Consider the following 19,068-nt stretch of genomic DNA (forward strand, 5'->3'; position numbering starts at 1 on the left):
AATAAACGTGTAGTGTTACAAAAAAATTCGTATCACTTTCGAGTGACGGTATTTCGGGTAAAAGAGAAATCTGCTCGTTAATCGTTCCAATTATCGGGAATAAAAGTTGCTTTCGTTTCGTTTCGTTTCAACGCGATCAAAGTCGTCCGGATATTTTCACCCGTAAAGTATAATTCCGTGCGTCGCCGACCTTCCGGACTGATTCTTGGTATCTACTTAGAAGCATAGTACAAGGAACGAGTTGGTTAAGAGAAAAATTTCCAACTCCCTGTATATCTACGTATAGTGACAATCAGTTACCGAAAGAAACAATCATCCTGCTAACAGAGTATTCCTTTCAACCGGCTTCTCATAGGTGTATTCGCGACATTAATTCATTCCGTTCCGTAAAAGGCCGGATTACAAGCATTCGTGTAACTCAGCCAACGATATTTTATCCGTGGACAGTCCGATGGTTAAATTATGTTCGGGCGGCGTATTAAAACCTCGATATGCAGCTTGAGCGGGCAAACGCGATACACGCCGTGGTTGGACACGTTTCTTGGCTATTATCCCTTCTCTTCGATTCCGAATGCACCCGCGTTGCACTTCTGTTTTGCAACAATCGCAAGAATTTGATATCCAATGTTAACCCTTTTAATAACAGTTTGCAAGAGAAAGGAATAAAGAGGGTATCTGAACAGGCATGAAAATTTTCAAGCGACGCGTCTTGTCACTGTCGCGGTTTCTTTTCTCAAAGTGATTCCCTAGGTAGAGTAAAATTTCGAGGACGATGTCTGGTTAGGATCCAAGTGGATATCCGATATCGCGATACACCGTAGCCATGTAATTCCGTTTGTTAGCATCCGCGTAGAACGGGTCTGTCCGGTGTAGAACGGCGGCAAGCTTCTCTTCGCTTTGTGTCGCGTAGGAAACGGCCATTATCCTTCCCTCGGGATTCCATCAGCACCCACACTCTTCTCCGGCTCTCTTGTTCGCAATTACCTGGAGAATTTACCGCGGCGTACATAGGTTATACGCCGTGAACCAGCGAGCCTTGTTGCCTATTACCTTCTTCTCGCCGGGTTATCCATCGATGTCCGCGCTGTGGGTCTTCTCCTCGTTCGCTGCTCACTCGCCAATTACCCGCAGGATTTACCGTGGCCAATGCACCGATATCAGTTCCTCGACTCCGGTGTCCATTATCCTTGGACCTCCGACTGGTTCCATAGTCGTCCATGGGACAGTAACTATTCGCCCGGTGAGAAAATAAAATCGAACTCGTCGACGAATCGAGAATATCGTGACCGGTATAGCAAGCATTAACATTCTTATTTTTCATGGCGTTTTCCTTTTATTTTATCCCGTAGTCCTTTCCACCTGATGGACGTTGCAAGTATGTATGGAGAAATTGATATATGGGGGAGGAATTTAATTGTGTCTTTTTGGTATTGTAGGAATGTATAGGGTTGGTTGATCGTTTCTATATTTAGAAAATTTATTTTAGGACATCTTGGAATACCCTAGAGATTAGTGGTTCTTCTACTTTTACTTTTTACCTAATTTGTGTAGCGTAATTAGAATCGCTCGGATTAATAGATGCCTCGTTTATCAAGTTCGATCTTTCTTCGATGATTTTTCCAAGATTCTTAAACAGATGGTATTAATGCACCCTGTTAACTGTTACGAGCAGTGCGGTAATGCTTGCATCGTAAAACGTTGAGAACAATGCGCGAAGAAAACGGTTAGTCGAGAGCTGTAATAACGCGTACCGAACCGGGTATCATTCTCAACAGCTCCGAGCGATCGATCGATAAACGTGAATCCTTATTTGGATCCATAAATAACCGGGACCATTATAAGTTATGACATCCAGAATGGCCAGTTCTACCTTCCAGTTCAGTACTGAACTTGGCTTTAAATTATCCGACAAGCCAAGTAGTCATCATCCCTCTCGTTTCTTATTAAAATCGACATCGTGTTTAGACGATTGAAATTTCACTGTTTCTTATTTTCTCGGATCACCGGAGACCCCATGGGTAACTACACGTTACCACTCGGTTTCTTTATCGTTACATCGTCGCTGAAAGATATCCTGTTCATTATTGTCAATAATCAAATGTCAAACGTGCAAGTCTCTTTGTCACCAAATAAGGTGTCAGCCTTCGGCGTCGCGAAGCCACGTGTTCGTTTGCGATTAAAAATATTCTCGCTGGAAATTTCGTTCCCAATCCCGAGGAATAAGCATGAAACTTTCGCTCGCATGGCTTCTCGCGATCAGTCACGGATTCGATTCCAAGGAGAAGGTGAACGTAATTCTCAAGTGTGACGAGTATGGTCGCGAGAGGGTTAAACGCTTTTCAGGGTGGTCGCGGTGTCAGGGGTCATACAAGCATTTTTCACGCGACGAAGAAACGCCTGCACGCGTGCACGCACGGTTGTCAAGGATGTCGAAGCATGTCCGATATGATTGAACGCCGGACGATTGTCTACCTACGTCGTAAATGAGATCCTGTTCCTTCGTATCATAGTGTCTTACGCGTTATCTCGAAATCAAGCAGAATGGCGCAACTCGCCTGCTCCATTAGTCTTGCGAGATATTGACGCGCGATTTCATACACCGTTATTTGCCATTGTTTTTCAGACCGGTGTTGTTTAACCTTTCAGCTGTGAACGGCTCGCATATACGCCCTGCTCTCGAGCTTTACTATTCTCCTTCTAAGAAGCTCATTGTCGATGCTGGTTAATTTTTTTTTAAACTGAAAATTATTCAAAGAAAATTAATTGATGATTCCTTTGATCGATAAAGATTCTTTTGTTAGTCGGTCAAGATATTTAACGTGAAGCCTGTTGCAATAGAGAAATCTTGATAAAGCGGGGCTACTCCTTTCGACCTCTCTTCGTTATTAACGAACGATTTTGTAATTTTCGTCTTAGAAGTTTCCTTGTTGTTCAACTTAATCCTATGGTTTATTGAGACAGGTTGCTGAAAGTTACAAAATCGGTGATTGGCTCAATCGCATTTTGCCGGCTCGTCTTCTTCCATCGAGCGCAATTAAATTCCGCATACGTAATGAATTCCACCGCTTTCACGGTCACCCGATTCCCGTTGAGAGCCGCCTACGTGGACGATCGTCATCGCGATCCTCGATTTTCTAGCCTTTGGCAAGCGGTAAACATAGTCGAACTGGTGTTAAGGATGTTCGTACTCGGTTGTCTCGTGCCCTCGAAAAAGAGACGAGAAAACGAGGTTTCACCTTCTACTTCGGCTTTTATTTTCACCGAGTAGCCGAACGACGAAATCGAAACGGATTCGTAAGAGAGAATTTCCTCGACGATGTCCTTGTGCAATTTACCTGTGGTTCGTGACATTCCCGTGATTACCCTGGCCAAACTACTCATGAAAATTAATAGCCTGTCGCACGCCCGGATTGCGCGAACCTTCCTTCTTCCGCAACGTCGATTTCTTCACGAAATCGTACCGGGTTTTGAATATATTCCTGTACTGGAGTACACGTGGTTCTGGCATTCTCCGGTAATAAACTGGCGCAACTCGTCCGCGTGAAACGGGATAACGCGTTAACGTAACGAGAACAATGGGTCACACGGCTGGCCGCGTAATTCGTTACGATAATAACGACGAGAAACGGCGGGAATTACACGGTGGTCTCTTTCAAATAAACTAATGGTTAAAAAAGTGATTTTCCGTCGCATTTCCTATGCATGGCCATTTTCACCGTGGCGGTTGACGCGTTAAGAAGGATGATTCTGTAAAATTTCTGATCTCGTAGAAAACAGAATGCACTCGGTTCGCTGTAGATGGTTGTGGGATTGCTTTCATCGCAGCGTAGAAGACACCGTGTGATCATCGCGTGGACTAATTAATTAAGGAATTCGTGAAAAAGGATTCAACAAGATTCCCAGCCGAGATATTCAACCGAGACGATTGCGTTTGAATCTTCTATACAACCATGTATACCTTTTCCTTCTTCTGCCATCTTTTTTTCATCGTTGTTCGCGGAAATGAAAGATCGTCTCGATCGCGGCGGCTCGTTGTTCACGTCATGGCTGAAAATAACGATAGGCGGTCGTTAGCCCGAAGATTTTTACACCGATCAGCTCGTTCTAATCGCTCGGTTGGCGCCGCTATAAATAATGTTTAACTGCGGTCTCGTCGCGACACTTATGTGAATTCCAAAGGATTTCCAACATACCTCTTCGGATTCGTGCAATTTTGGAACGCATGTCAAACACGGAGGTCGTTTCTCTTTCTTTTTCCTAAAAATCAGCATTGGGTGCTATGGGTGCAGCTCTATCAGAGGCAAAAAATTAAATTTCTCGACGAAATCGGCCCAAGCAAGGACAAGGCTGATTCGTCTGGAAAGTATTTAGAGATCAAACTCGTTGCTCAATCAAAAAATTGCTCGTTGCCCCGATGGTGCCCGGAAACAAGACCGGTCCTGCAGTTTCGTAAACGAAGGTCAAATACTCGAGCAATTCTTGTTCTCTTGCGTCCGATTTATCGAGGTCATCGGTATGGACACAGAAATGGCGGGTGGTCTGTTTTTTGAAAGTCCTGCACCCATTCCACGCCCGTTCTCCAGGACGCTGCATGCAAAATTCCAGTGAACGTCCAGGGAATGGATTAACCGACCAATGACAAGTAACAGGATGTACGTTCTCGTTATCAGGCCGGAACAGTAGAGACGCGGGAACGACAAAGGAAAGCTCGACAAGGACGACTCGAACTCCGGGTTCAACAGGGACATTCTTAAACAAATGTAGAAATCTCGGCACGTGAACGATCCGGGTGCTACCCTTTCCCGTCTCCTTTGTCTGTTTACGAGGACCCTCGAGGGAGAGGACAAGAGACGTAGACCTTGAAAGCCAGACTACCGACTGCTTTTTTTCCTTCACACCACGAAAATAGTGTGAAAGAAAGGAGACGTTTGTGCATACCAGAATAACGTAAATCTTCTGGATTCTTCGTCTCGTGACGGGTTGGAATGTTTCTCCATTTTGTCACCGGTTGTTCACCGCAACCAGTGTCTTTTTGGTAGTTTCATTTTAAGGGGTGTTACTTTATGAACCGATCATCTCCAGATATATAATGCAGTATTGTTGGATTAGGACGTCCGGACCCCATAAGGGGAACCGTGGAGTTAGCGATGACGGCGCAAGTAGAATAGTCGACTACCCACTCAGACCAGCCGAGTTCGAGTTTCGGTACTGCTCTACTACTTAGGAAAAGATGAAGGTTTCTTTCCCTTTCACAGGGAAACTTTTGAGATAACGGAAAGTCATATAAGTGAAATACCTAAGGTCCAATAAAATCTAAACGAACCAGCCCAATTAACACCGGATTAATTCGCCTTTCTATTAGTGGAAGGTCTTGCGTGCGCGTTAACACGCCGGTTACGTGCCACGTGTGTTTCTTAATACTGTATACGGTTACCGTACGATTTCCGTGGGAGTGTACAGAATCGGTCCCACGGATCGATCAAGGTTTTACGTTACCGATCGCGGCCGTTCGAGAAAGGAACGAAAGGAACCTACCTCCTTTACTTTTCTTTCGCGCCTATCTTACCCTCTCCTCTACTCTCTCGGCTCCATTGTCGACCACCGATTAACAGCCCGATAAGATCTCTCTCGACAAAACCACGTCTTTCAACGACGTTACTACTTTGTGTTTTTTCGTAAGAGATTTGCGCAATGGTCGTGGGTAGCCGAGAGAGAACCACTATCCTGCCAACGGCAGGGATGACGGATGTTTTCTTCAACTCTTCGCCTCGTTTCCCGCCACGTTCTTTTCCCACTGGGTCAATAAAGGTAGCTTGTAAAGTATGATCAAGCGTTGACGTTGATTACACCGAGATTCGAGTGTTGCACCGCGTATGACGTCAAAGGATATCAAAGTATTGTTGGTTATTTGTAATGATACGAATAAATCAAGGTGAAGAAATCGGATAGATTTATCGTGGAACTTATCGTGTTCTTATTGCTTTAACACCTTAACTACTCGAGGGAAATTACTCCCCAATTTTCGCTTGCAACCCCTTCTTTCGAATACTATAATTTCTCGTTTCTAATCAAACAACACGGCACACACGTTCCCGTAATTGCTGTATCCGGCTGTTAAACTGTTAACTCGTTTTCCCAATCCCGATAATCGCGCGTTGGCGGTCTCCTTCGATTTTCTCCACCTTCGATCGAAGTCTGATTTCCTTTCTGCGCGCCGTGAAACCAACCTCGATTACGTATCGTATCGCGTACGAACCGTGCCTCGACGTTCCTTCGAAAACGTTTGCATAATGCAATTACTTGAACGGAACGAAAGCCGAGCTCTCAGCGTTCTCCGTTAAATTTCAACCGTAATTTCTGTCACGAATCGCGGCCCTCGATCATTGCCCGTCGAACAATGGTGACCGAAACGAGGAAATCCGGACGCAGGATGATTTTCACAATACACCGGGAATAACGACTTTTGAAACGACGCTTTGGTTCCTTCCGGTTTCGACCACCGTGCGTGCGCAACCCGGAGAAAGTAATTAAAATTATTCCTGCATTTTATCAGACGTATCTTTGTTCGTATAAATCTTGTTCCTTCATCGGAAAATAAAATCTCGTGCCTTCGCGTCTGTATGCAATTCGTGATATAATGTTCGTGCTCGAGCGAGTGTAAAAAACACTTAAAAAAGGAATGCAAGTCGACTTGCCGGGAGTATCAATTTATCAATTCTCAAGATATTCAATTGAACGCGGTTATTTTTAACCGTAGAACCTCCCTCGCCCCGTTTCTATCAGAATTTATTGCTCGATATTTATACACGGTAGCGATCCGCACGAGTTTTGTCGCGTTGCGACACGTATCTCGCGAAACCCGTCCTTCCAGCGACGTCTGTTGATATGCAAAAAGGTAAATCGTGACCTGTCGCTACGCGATTTCTTTCCATACCTCCGAGTATTTCCCTCCCCTCGTTATTAGAAATGCAGTGTTACATTTCAAATACTCTTTTCATGCTGGCTATTATTTTTCAAGGTGAAACGTCATTATGTCTAGTAGAGCGTAAACGTTGAAATCAGCACATGTCGTGATTAGCTTTTGTTAGCGAGACTAATTAGACGGCAACTCGTTTGTGCGCCGTTATTTAAGTACCATCTTACGTTTCAAAATCAAAGTGACCCTGATATTTTTATTCAAATTGAAATTAGATTTTTAGAATTTTTAAAATGCCTGTGGTGTTTGAAAGTAAACTCAAGCCAGCTGACTTCTACTCTTTCGAAACTCATTCACTGGCTATTCTACCTTGGAAATCTCTGAGTATAGAGACGCATAACCGCGTGAAAATAATAAAAAACATAGGCGATGCAAGTATTAGGCGTGCAGCACGCGTGCAACCGAGTGACCGGTTCTCCCTAGGAAAGTGTTGTGCACCTTTTTAACGGGTTCAATGGAACCCGAGTCCTCACAATTCGAAGTCGTAAACCACAATTACCGTATTCCTTTTTGTCGAAGTACCGCCAGTGGAAAGCAAAGATATCGCGTTTCTTTCCTGATCTACTATATTGTCGCCATTAGCACGTGAGAAATCATTCAGGAACGAACGTTCCTCTTTCTTACCGAGCAAAAGGAAACTCGGTTTTTTTGTTCGGACCGAGAATCGAGTGAATACTTTATCGAATCAGTTCCGTGTAAGGCGCGACGTTTAAAGAAATTGAAAATGATGACCGAAAGAAAGAGGATTTGCTCGATGACAACGATTAATCGACGTGTTTGATTGCGAGAGTGAATGTGCGCGACACGTTTTCAGTTGTATAAGAGTACAGGTATTCCGGTAGCCTTGAGACACACACGTTTCCATATCCTTTCCCCGGGTACCAAGCAACGATTCCGATTGGCGAACGTAGCCGAATTCTGCCCGTTTTGACCCCGGGGACAGTGAAAGTGAAATCGTTGCGCCGGACCTTCGACACTAACTTATTGCCTGACTTTGCACACCTTTCGATAGCCCTCCTTTCAGGGCTCCGAAAATATCTCATGGCTACATTCTCGTAAACACATCCGCCCGTGTTCTCGTTTCACAAACAGCCCACATTTCTTTATTTCTTTATCCCCTTTCGCTCGCTGAAGGAAACTTAATAAAAGTTTAATATACATGCGTCGAAGGTTTTCTTTTATAATAATTAAAGCAGTTTCGTAATTCGCTCCGTATCAAAGTGTTGCTCGACGCGTTTAAGTAACGCGTGTCAATAACGGTATGTTAATGAACTTTCGGTACGGAGGATCGATCGTTTACACGCACCACGCCATCGACTTTTACCGTGCGATCTGTAAACGGCGCGAAGGTCGTCACCGATTTGGAAACGGGTTGAATCGACTCGCGACATGACTTTGATCTATTTTTCAGTGCACGATCGAGCTCTCGATCACGAATCGATTGCGTCAGAACGAAGCCTTTTGTGTCGTCGTCGTGGTCGTCGTTTGCGTGCGCTCTGCTCTGGTTAATCGTTCGACAAACGGGCTCCTCCGACCCATTGGACGCGTTCGATTGTGTAACCACGGCTCGAATAAACATCGCTGACGATGAAGTTTAATATATTAAATTTTAACGTGGAAAAGACAGTAAACTAACCAACGAGTCAACAGACTTTTTTCTATCATTAATACTTCCCAAGTGTTCCCAGGTTAACGAGCAAGGAATTCTATAATAACCCTCCTTGGACAGCTCCCTTCTATTATATACGCTACTTATAGTAAATCGTGGTAGTTGTTTAAATTCCTCAGCTTCTTCGTAGAAGTGTAAAATTATAAATCGATCAAAGACCGCTGTACGTTCTCTGTATCGTACTCATTAGCGAAACGACTTGTCTCCGCGATCGTGTCCAACCTTCCGATCGAAGCAAACCGCCATGGTCAGCTGATCGAACTGAAATCGAGATCGGTATACAGGCACGTAGAAACGTTCACCTGGTTACATGCAGAAACTCGAGCAACGAAAGGTGTATTCGCGTGTATTGCGTGGGTGTAGAGGATTGGTAGAACAAGGACAGAACGAAAGGAGAAACTACGCGAGCGTAACAAGGATAAGAACTGTTAACGCGTAACCGCATCTATTCTAACGATCTATAGGCCATCGGTGGTAGGTTGCCTCACCTTAAATCAAGGATGCCTTGCTAACGGTTAGCCAACAAACGCTTTCGTAGCCTTCGCAGCTTTCCAGCACAATGAACGTAACGCGTGCCGAAAATTAATTGGAACGAGAGATAGATCGATCGGAATATCTGAGCAAGGGATATTTGTTGGGAAATAGAAGGTGCCAGGAGCACGCGTGTTACGTTCGATCGTTAGTCGCGATACCGTTGATTTCTACCTCACTCGAGACGCGTGAATTCAAGGTAACGTTGAACAGGTAGTCCTGTTTATTACTTTTCCATTGTTGGAGGACGACCACAATTTCTCTCAGTAAACAAAGGGTTAAATAATTAAAAATCGCGCTATCCGGGACTCTCGCCAAACACGGCAAGCTTGGCAATTTGTAGCCCATATGTTACCAACGTTTACTTCCCTAACGTAATTCTCTTCCCGAATGAATTTCTCTTGGTTGATTGATCAGCGATCATAATTGAAATAGGTAGAAACGAGAATACCAGGTTTGAAACTCGCCGCGTATAGAGCGAGCCTGTAAAATCTATGTTTCTACGCGGCGGTCGAAATGTCCGAGCGGATTTTCCACTAGAATATTCCTGCTTACTAACTAGCCACGAACGTGGAAACGTTTCGAAAGCCTATGTTTCTCGCTGTCGGTATCACGGGTCCGGGCATAACGTTATCTTTTTCGCGCTCAATGTCCGACACGGTAGGATGCACGCCCACGTAAACGCTCGACGGAGTGAAACACGCATGCACGCGCGCGGGTACGGGGTACGTAATGAGGTGAACGGTTTCAAGAGACACAACAGAGAGAAACGCAAAGTTTCTGTGTCTCCTTTTCACCTGGATTATTACGCGGCCTCCTGGAGAAAGGAGGGACAGGTCGCGGGGTGTTGCAGTGGCTGGCTTTAAACATTTAGCAATCGACGAATCGCCGGGGGTGGGCTATGGATCGTTTTCAAGGAAACCGGAGAAGAGTACTTCTCGTGGTTAGACAAGACGACGGTGGTGAACGTAAATCCCCTTTCGTTCCTGACCCGGATATAACTATAACGCGACTATATCGTTACGTGGCGCCGCCCGCTATCTTTCGTCATTCGTAATACCAGCCCGATCTTGGATTCTTTCGGTGTACCGATGAGACAACCGCGTGGAAAACAAAGAATCCTACTTTCTATGGAAAGCTACCACCAGGGAGTTGCTAGCGTTCCACCTTACCAATGGAAATGAATAGTTACACTCGTTGGATTTAGGATATTATATTCGAGTATATTTCAGGAAATTTTGAAACGATCGCTATGTCCCGCCTGTTGCACCTTTCCAACTGGTGGTTGCACGCGGAACGAAATAGCAAAGGTTAAACACGTTGCTCGCGCACACCCTTGCAAATGCGTAACCTTCACGGTCGATCGGTGCATTTCCACGCCTGTTTTCCGTTTCATTCGATTACATCTATTCGACGGAACTACGATTTCAAGGCACGCGTTTCCGTGAATCACATTATTTTCTAAATGAGAAACCCTAATATTCAATCCCAATTGAATTTAGATTCCTAAATCTTAAGACACAGCCTTAATCATCGTTGCAGGATTCACCCTCTTCCTTTAACCATTACGATTTAAATAAGGGCTAAAACCCCGAATCTCAGATTTCAGACCTCAGTTTGTTCTTTCCGCTCAACGTGTTCTACCTTGGCATTCAACATCGTTAAAAGTACAATTTTCATCCCTTTTCTTCGATCTTTTCGTCGTCGCTCCGCAACCATGTTGGACATTTTGGCGGAAGTTCGCGGATCCTCGTGTAATCTTTTGTCTGGATACTTTCTTGTTACTCTCTCCTTATACAGCCAGTTCTCTGCCGATTGTTTTGGCTGATGCAACCAGTTGTAGTCCCGATACCGATCTCCCGGTACAGTAATTAATCGCGTGCTCGTTCGGAACGGAATAATCGCAACTAACGAAGCAACGAACCGCTTTCTCGCACGATTTTTGCATAACCCTAACAGCAAGGTTAAACAATCGCGATTCCTTCCACCATTCCGTAAATCGCTTTCTGCCCGCTGAAAGACTATGATCCGAGAAATGACAACTCTCGTATCTTCCTATCCAGAGCCTTTAATTAACCTCCGAAGCTGACCAACTGACGTTTTACGCTCCCTGAAATTGTCCGCAATGCCTTCCGTGTGTCACGTAACGGCTAACTTTTTTTGCTCGTTATTATCTAAGAATCTAATCCACTTGGCACACCTTTCAGCGATCTCGATGATTCGATTCGCGCGCGCGACCAGCTTTTCCTCGTCCCATCATCCGTGAGGAAACTTTCACGATCATCCTATCTCTGTCTCGCCCGATTTGCAAATCGGAAGGTTAAGGACCCGTTCAAGTATTTCGTGAGTCAACCTTGGATTCGCCCACGGACAACCCACCTCTGAGTTTCATCTTCCGTTACTTTGTCCCGTTTTCTACCGGTAACAAACACCGATGGATCGTTTATTTTTGCAACTTTACGAGTATCGTCAGATGGTATCTTTGGAATAGCCGATAGATTCAAGTGCTCGTCATTCGGTCGGAATCGAGCTTAGAGAGGATCTAGGTAAGAGGAGAGGATCGTGGGATCGAGGTAGGAATACCGAGGAGGTCGATGTGTCTCTAGCTGCAATCTTCAGGGATCCAACGGATCGTGAGTGGGTGTTGCCAGGTGATCCATAGGATGGTGAAGTAGCGAGGGGCGTTTACCGGTTACGTATTATTACCAGTATGTGTTGGTAAAGTTGCAAGTAGTCTAGCGATCTCTCGGCCGTGTTTCTTGTAAACTGACGATTAATCACGGTTAAAAGGGTAAGCGGAACGACGTTCGGCCTATCCCACGTTCAGACGTCCGTGGCCGTAAAATTTCCTTTCGCAAAATCTCTGCTTTCCACCGTTCATCGTGAGTCATACCGTTACGTCGACGTTTAATAACTTTTAATCCGAGCAACGAGGCCTTCTAATTGGACGCCTCGCGTGTGGGAACCTGGATTGATCGTTCAAAACGTTCCGTCGAAGGATAATTGATTTGTTAGAGAACTCTTTTATCCTCGTCGTCCTTTACAATTACAAGGTACAGGTCTGAAATTACTCATCGTACAACTATTTCAAACGTTAATCTATTAACTCGAAGAAGAGTGTATGCATCGAGTGAAAGGTTCTTACCTTTGTCTAGGTAATAAAAACAAGTAAATGCCATGAAAATAAGAGATCGAATTGACGATGAATAATGCGTTACCGCTTCTTAGGTTTTTCGTGGAATTTCTGATGGTAGCCAAAGCGTTAAGGTCGTACAGGTGTACAGAAGGTAGGAACCGTTACGCGGTTGCATCCACGAACACAAACGCGCGCAGAAATGGTTAAGCTAACAAGTAAGAGTCTAGAAACACCGATTCACTTGACCAAGAAGCCCGCGTCCTTGTAAACTCTCTTTCACCTGAGGATTCTCCGATTCGAACAGGGAATCCCTCTCGATCCGAGTAGAAAACCGTTTCTATGAACGCGATGGCACAACTGTTCGAGGCCAACTGTTTTGTTGCACGACTCCGGTTGCGTATCGAAATCTGTTAACACCTGTTCGATCGCTAGTCAAATTACGCGTCTCTTCTTCTTACTCAACGGTTTCTTTTCATAGCCTTTTCACTTTTTAAAATCATCCTTTTTACTTTCCTCCGGTACGCACAGATTGAACAGGCATTTTTGCAGTAAAATGACGCGGTAAGGAATATTCACGGTCCGTAAATCGAAACGTAAGCGTTACGATACCGTATCGCTTTCCAGTGAAATTCCCCATGAAAGTTTTTCTTCGGCGAACGTAATTGGTCCACGCGCCAGCTGAAAACTAGGTCGCGCGTTGTTCGACGCTGTCACGTATCGTCTCGCAATTGCAAAACGCAATTGTAGATTAAGGATCTAATTGTCCTGTCAAAGTGACGACGTACCACGCTAAAGAACTTTCTTTTTCTCAATAATTTTATAATTATATACACGAAATCTCTAAATTGAACGCTTCTAGACAGGATTATTGCGTAAAAAGGATTATGCATCCTTCGTGTACATTAGCATACGCAACGTCCACGTACGGAGATACAGCGCGATGAGCATCTCTCTGCAACTGGCTATCTTCCAGCTGTTTCTTCCCGTCGAGGTCGTTCTTCGTCGTTTAATAACGAGAAAGGTCGACGGATGTTTCACCGAATCTACTATTTCCACTTGCCTATTCTTACTCAATCGTTCGATCTTAATCTACCATCCTTCCTAGATAACAAGATCTCTGGGTCCTCGAAGGATATCTGCACGATTGTACGCATCCGTCCTCGAAAACCGACTAATTAACTGCAAACTGCATACTTAAATCTATCCGTCTAGATGTTCAATTAGCATGAACCAACAACGAAAGATAAAATTTGTAATGACCAACTCAGCCAGAGTTACATCTCTTCGGTAACGTTTTCAAATTGGATTTAGCGATGATAGGTGCTAAAAGCAGCCTCGCGATACCTATTTTTTCTTCGGAATCAATCCATTCGCAACATTGTAGCGACAAAATTTCATCGTGGAAACAGATTAATACAGCGGAGTTGCGTTGTTCCTTTATCGCGATTGCGGCACCAAGTTGCGATTGAAATTTCTAACCTTCGCAGGATAATGGATCCTTCGCGGATGTTGGCTGACATTTGCACCGTGATCGCATAAAATGCAACGCGAGCAAGCGTCACGGCCGATGACGAGAAAAGTTTCTGGCGTTCTAGAAAGGTGGATAACGCGGCGGGCGCGGAGGATTAAATGTCAAACGAAACGCGGACCCACCTTCGATCCGAGTTCTTCTTTTTATATATATTCATCCGCGTTATGCATTCTCTCGATCATCTCGTAGATGACTAATTATACGATTATTCGAAGGAAAGAAGATGTGGTCGAGCGATGGAGGAAAGTTTCGCAAGTATCGCTGCGGTTTTTGGCCAAGTATCATTTTGTGAGAGAGATACTCGCTGAATTTTCACATCGCGAGGCGGTGGGTGGGTGGCAGGCGGTACGTGGATGTAAAGTTACACCATTCCAGCCTTATTGAATGTTGCAGAAATGTGAGAACTGTATTACCTAGCAGACAACGTAGTCTCATTATCGCTCACAATAAAGCCATCCGCAGGACGCCTGCGAAACGATCACGCTATCGTAATGATCGTGACACTTTGTTCTTGCCACTTTCAAACATCCAACTATCCCGTGGGTAGAAATTTTTCAAATTGTCCTTTCTGTTTCGACGAGCGCATCGCGAAGATAAATTAAATCGTTCGCTAATTTAATCGACGATCAGTGATTATCAAATAAAGAATTTAACAAGCAGACAATTGCAGTGTTTTGCTCGAAAATCACCGAGTGAACGTCTAACGACCTCCCTGCTCCGTATGCGCGAGTATTCAGGCACAATTAACGCCGGCAGCTTGTAATTTTCGTAACCACAAGCTAACCGGTCGTTCAAACACAATTTGGAAACTATAAAACGGTCGTCAACGCGAAGCGAACCGAACGGATCGACTCTAAACGCGTGTCGTAAAACGCGGGATCTTTAATATCGCGGCGGTAACCGCGCGTTCTTGGAACGCAGCCAACGTAATCTCTCGAAATTAAAGAAATAGATCGTTTTCTCGGTACGGATATTACCGTAAATTCGTCACCTTAATGATCTGCAATCACGTACGGTGCGAATAACTAACTCCACGGTCTATAAATTGGATAATTAGGTGCCGTTCGAAAGGCTAACTAGAAGTTTTTCTCGCTAGAAGTAAACGACTAGTTCTAACGAAAGAGGGATAGCGATGCGACCTTTTTTTTTTTTTTTTAAATCACGGGAAATTGATGAAGCGAGAAACGATTGGATCGTTAGCCGAGGGAAGACGCGTTTACTTCCGAAGCAACGAACGTCATCCGGTTGTTCATAAATCACGGGACTTGCGGTTTACTAAGGTAAAGGCGTTCCACGGTAGAAGTTTGCTACGCGAACGAACGGGTTACGAAGTTGAGAGAAGTGAAAGTCATGCGAATGGCAACGAGAGAGAAAAAGCTAGTTGAACGTTGGTAGAAGATAGATCGGCGAATTGCGGTGTGACGGAGAGAGATAGGTATAGAGGGGCCTATGATAAAAGAGCTGGCAAGTGAATGAGTGAAAGTGAGCTGGAATACCAAAGCGGGGCTTTAAAACTGGAACACTACTTGCATAATATCGGACAACTTGAACGGTGTTCAGAAGCGTGCATGTGTTTCGTGGTTAACGCGTGTCCACCGTCTTGCTTTTCTAAACATATTGCATCGAATCGCGGATTATATTTCATATAAAAACTACACAATTTTCCGGTCGTTCGTTTCCAAAATCGTTCCCGTGATTAATAAAGGTCAGTGGACCTCGGGCTAATTAAATACACCTCATTCGCAACTCCGTACCGCACGAAGCAATTACAGAACCACAGTCCCGAATCGTGTCCACGAGAATGCCAAGTTGCATAGCGTAATATCCTAAGTACCAGATTACGAGATTGCAAAATTAAATTCTCTTGGTATTTCCAATTACCAAGAAAAATTTTATAATCTTCTCTTATGTCACTTGGATCGCAAAAAAAGACATCTCGATTCTCTTTTCGAATGACGAGAGAAATTTTTCTTTTCATACAAGCCTTTCTATATTAACAATTCAGAGTATGAAATAAGGGTAATTTGATTAATGGTTCGAATTATCCAGTCGCATTGGTCAGTTCCATTTCGGAATGGTCGTAAGTCCAATTACGCAAAGGAAAGGTGTGTAATTATAGATCGAGTCTCGGTAATCTCCTTGATTTTTGTTGACCTGTCACGAGTAATAAATCTTCCCTTCTTTTCTGAATTCTTTTGTTCGATCCGATTCTAAACGGAAATATGAAAGGTACTTTTGATTCCTCTAAGTGATGGTGCAAAGAGTAAAGAGTTCTCATAACATGCTGAACTTGTATATCAATCTGAAAATGAATTGTAGCATTAGGAAACGGTGAAAATCGTAGGTAATTAACGAAATCGAGCGTGCGTTAGCGTCGATTTCACCAAGGAAGTTCCTCGATCGTTTGCCTCAATTTCGCGATACAATTTCGACTCGTTCGTAATCTATCAGCTGTTCTGTTCGAGTACCAGCGGATTTCTCTTTTCGACACAGCTTCCTCCTTAGACGTCGGATCATTTGAAGTAAGGTTTCGCAATCGCGAGCAAAAAGGGATAGCTCGGTAAACGATACCGATACTCGTGTTGTTCGAACACGTTCGAACAGAGTAACTCGGTTTGTTTTCCAGTTTCATTGCCAGACATCAACCTGGCCAGGTAAGACGGGAACCAAGCGATCGGTTAATTTCGAGGCAATGAGAGGATTAGAAGGCGAACGATTTCGCGCGCGGGCAGCTTTGACGGCGTTCTCGTTGCGAAATATACCGCGTTTCCACGGCGATCTCGTAAATCTTGGAAATTTATACGGCTCGTTTGACACGCTTCCGCCTTCTAACTACGAGGAAAAATAAAATGAACTAGGGCTATCTGAATCTTAAGATTAACCGAGGAAAGGTGGGCTGACCGTTGACGAATCGAGAGGAAAATCGTTTCCGCGTGACCACGGGCTTAGAAACGCAAACTGGCTGGACTCTGTCGAATGGAGAATCTGGAGAAAAGAATTTTAGGATCGTAAGGTGGACGAGTACATCGACCTTTCTGCGATGGCAAGGTCGCGTGCGATCTGCTGGAAGGTCGAACGAGAGAACGGTACCAGGATGTGTTCGTCCGAATGCTCTTTTTCCTCGTTCCTCCTGAACCATATTCGCCCAAGGTCGACCGTGATCCCGCTCCGGATGTCTCGTCTTTCCTCGATTTCGATTTTTCCCGGCGACCTTCGTACCGACCAACCGATGCTTTCATCGTCGCCAGGAAGAGCGTTCATCGCTTATCCTTGTACCGCGACATTATCCTCTTTCGCGTCCCTGATGATTACCTCGAACATACAAACAGGAACAACAATCCTCCGTGCAATTAATCTTTGTTAATTTTTATTCGTTTTCTATCTTTCCTCTTCGAGACACCCGATAGATCGTCACCGCTCCCAAGATACGCATCGTCGACGTTTAAAGAGCTCGTTGAATTGCTTTTTTGGAGATTCAACTCGTAAACAGCACTGTTACACCGATTATAATACGAGAATAGGTAAAATTTACATACAAGCAGCCAGGGACTGAACATTATTCCACAGGCACACGCGTATTCTCACGTGGAAAGTAAAAGAGGAATGGCGCAAGTCACGTTTCCAACAAATCAATTCGTCGTTCCAGCGGTGCCGCGGTCCCACGATGAAATTGTGCCAGAAAACTTGAAGGTGGGATAATCGAATCCACCGACAGTCGAGACAATGGTAGAACACAGTGTACATATTTTCAACCGTAGAATGGCATTTAGCTGGTGACGTAGCGATCGAATTTAACGATGAAACTTCTGATTTCTGAAAGTTTTCCACTTTCAAAAATATGCAACTTCGAGTAAGAAAATATTCAAAACGATCTTCGAGATCGGACAGCAGGGTGGGTGGGGTCGATTACGAAAATTTGGCGCCAGCCTTTCGTTTCCTCCTTTCGCCTCTGGTCTCGAGGCGCCTTTTTTCTGACCAACTGTTTCAGTGTCTCGACATTATGGCTACGTGAACAGCAAGGTCGGCCAAAAATCCGGTTATGTACGCCCGATTGCATAATTCGCCGTTTTGTATATCGTTCACGTTCCAGCACGCGATAATCTGATCATAAAAGGGTCCCTTCAGTAGTGACAATTATAATTAGCGCGACATGGACGTTCAGGATGAAGGAATTAACCCTTGTTACAATATTTTCTTTTAGAAAATAAAAGAAATTCCGAGTTGATTGGTAGCCTTAGCAAAAATTGAAGGAAATACTTTTCCATTTGCAGGATGCCAAAGGACCATCCCCAGAAGCGCCAGGGCGAGCAGAAACGAAGCAGCTTTGGAGTTCGAGTGCCCTGAAGAGTTCGGTTACTACCCTCATCCCCGTGACTGCACGCAATACTACGTATGCGTATTCGGAGGTGCTCTACTCGAGTCTTGCACGGGTGGTTTGATGTACAGGTAACGATTAAAATTCTTCAATGAAGCGTCGATTCGACCGATTCGACGAACGCTCGATACGATCAAAGCGATTCTTTTCGTCGTCGTAATTACCGTCGCGAAACCTTTTCGTTGATAAGTAGATAATTGATCGGAAAAACGGCAGGTGCACGTGCAAAGCACAAAGCGAACCGTAAATTCTCGTAACCCGTTCGACAAATATGGACCGAGATTAATGGGACGGTGAATTGAAACGCGAGCGAATAATACGAGTCGTCTAATCAAAAGCGAAACACGGCTGCGTATTGTCGTCCAGATATAGACAGCAATAATGGATGTATTCTCCCGTATTCGCAGGCCAAATTACAAGATTCCACAGAGATTTCTATTTCTTGTTCGCTAGCCAGAGCCGACAGAATTTTTCTCCGACATGTTTCAGCTATTACGTACACCACGAAACACTCTATATTCCTTGGAATTTCATATATCGCGCTGATATCTAATAGAAATCGAAGGAAAACATTTTATTGAAACCTGTTTTCCGGTTGAAATTCTAGTCAAAAATCCTAACAATGCGTTCACAGTGGGCGAACTGGATAAAACTGGACGTTTATAGCGAAATTTATGAAAGGATATCAAAGTTCACCTTTCCTTCCAATCTTGAAAAATGATTTTTTTTTTTCATCAGCCACCGATGAGACATTCGAATTCCAACGCAAACATTTCGAGTCGCTGGAACCTTGAATACGACAAAAATTTCTCGTCGACTTAGGTTCGGGGGCGTCGTAACACGCGATTAC

General features: G+C 44.4%; 1 protein-coding gene across 3 annotated transcripts in view; it reads left to right on the forward strand.

The window, feature by feature from the left end:
- Window positions 1-19,068, forward strand: part of Cda5 (Chitin deacetylase-like 5) — a 32,472-nt gene that overhangs the window by 3,837 nt on the left and 9,567 nt on the right. For all 3 annotated transcript variants that reach the window (XM_034330165.2, XM_034330166.2, XM_034330164.2), the window contains exon 2: window positions 18,115-18,289. In XM_034330165.2, coding sequence (XP_034186056.1) covers window positions 18,115-18,289 — 175 coding nt within the window. The remainder of the gene's footprint in view (window positions 1-18,114; window positions 18,290-19,068) is intronic.

Source organism: Osmia lignaria, chromosome 2 (assembly GCF_051020975.1).
Source record: "Osmia lignaria lignaria isolate PbOS001 chromosome 2, iyOsmLign1, whole genome shotgun sequence".
Taxonomy (NCBI): Eukaryota; Metazoa; Arthropoda; class Insecta; order Hymenoptera; family Megachilidae; genus Osmia; species Osmia lignaria.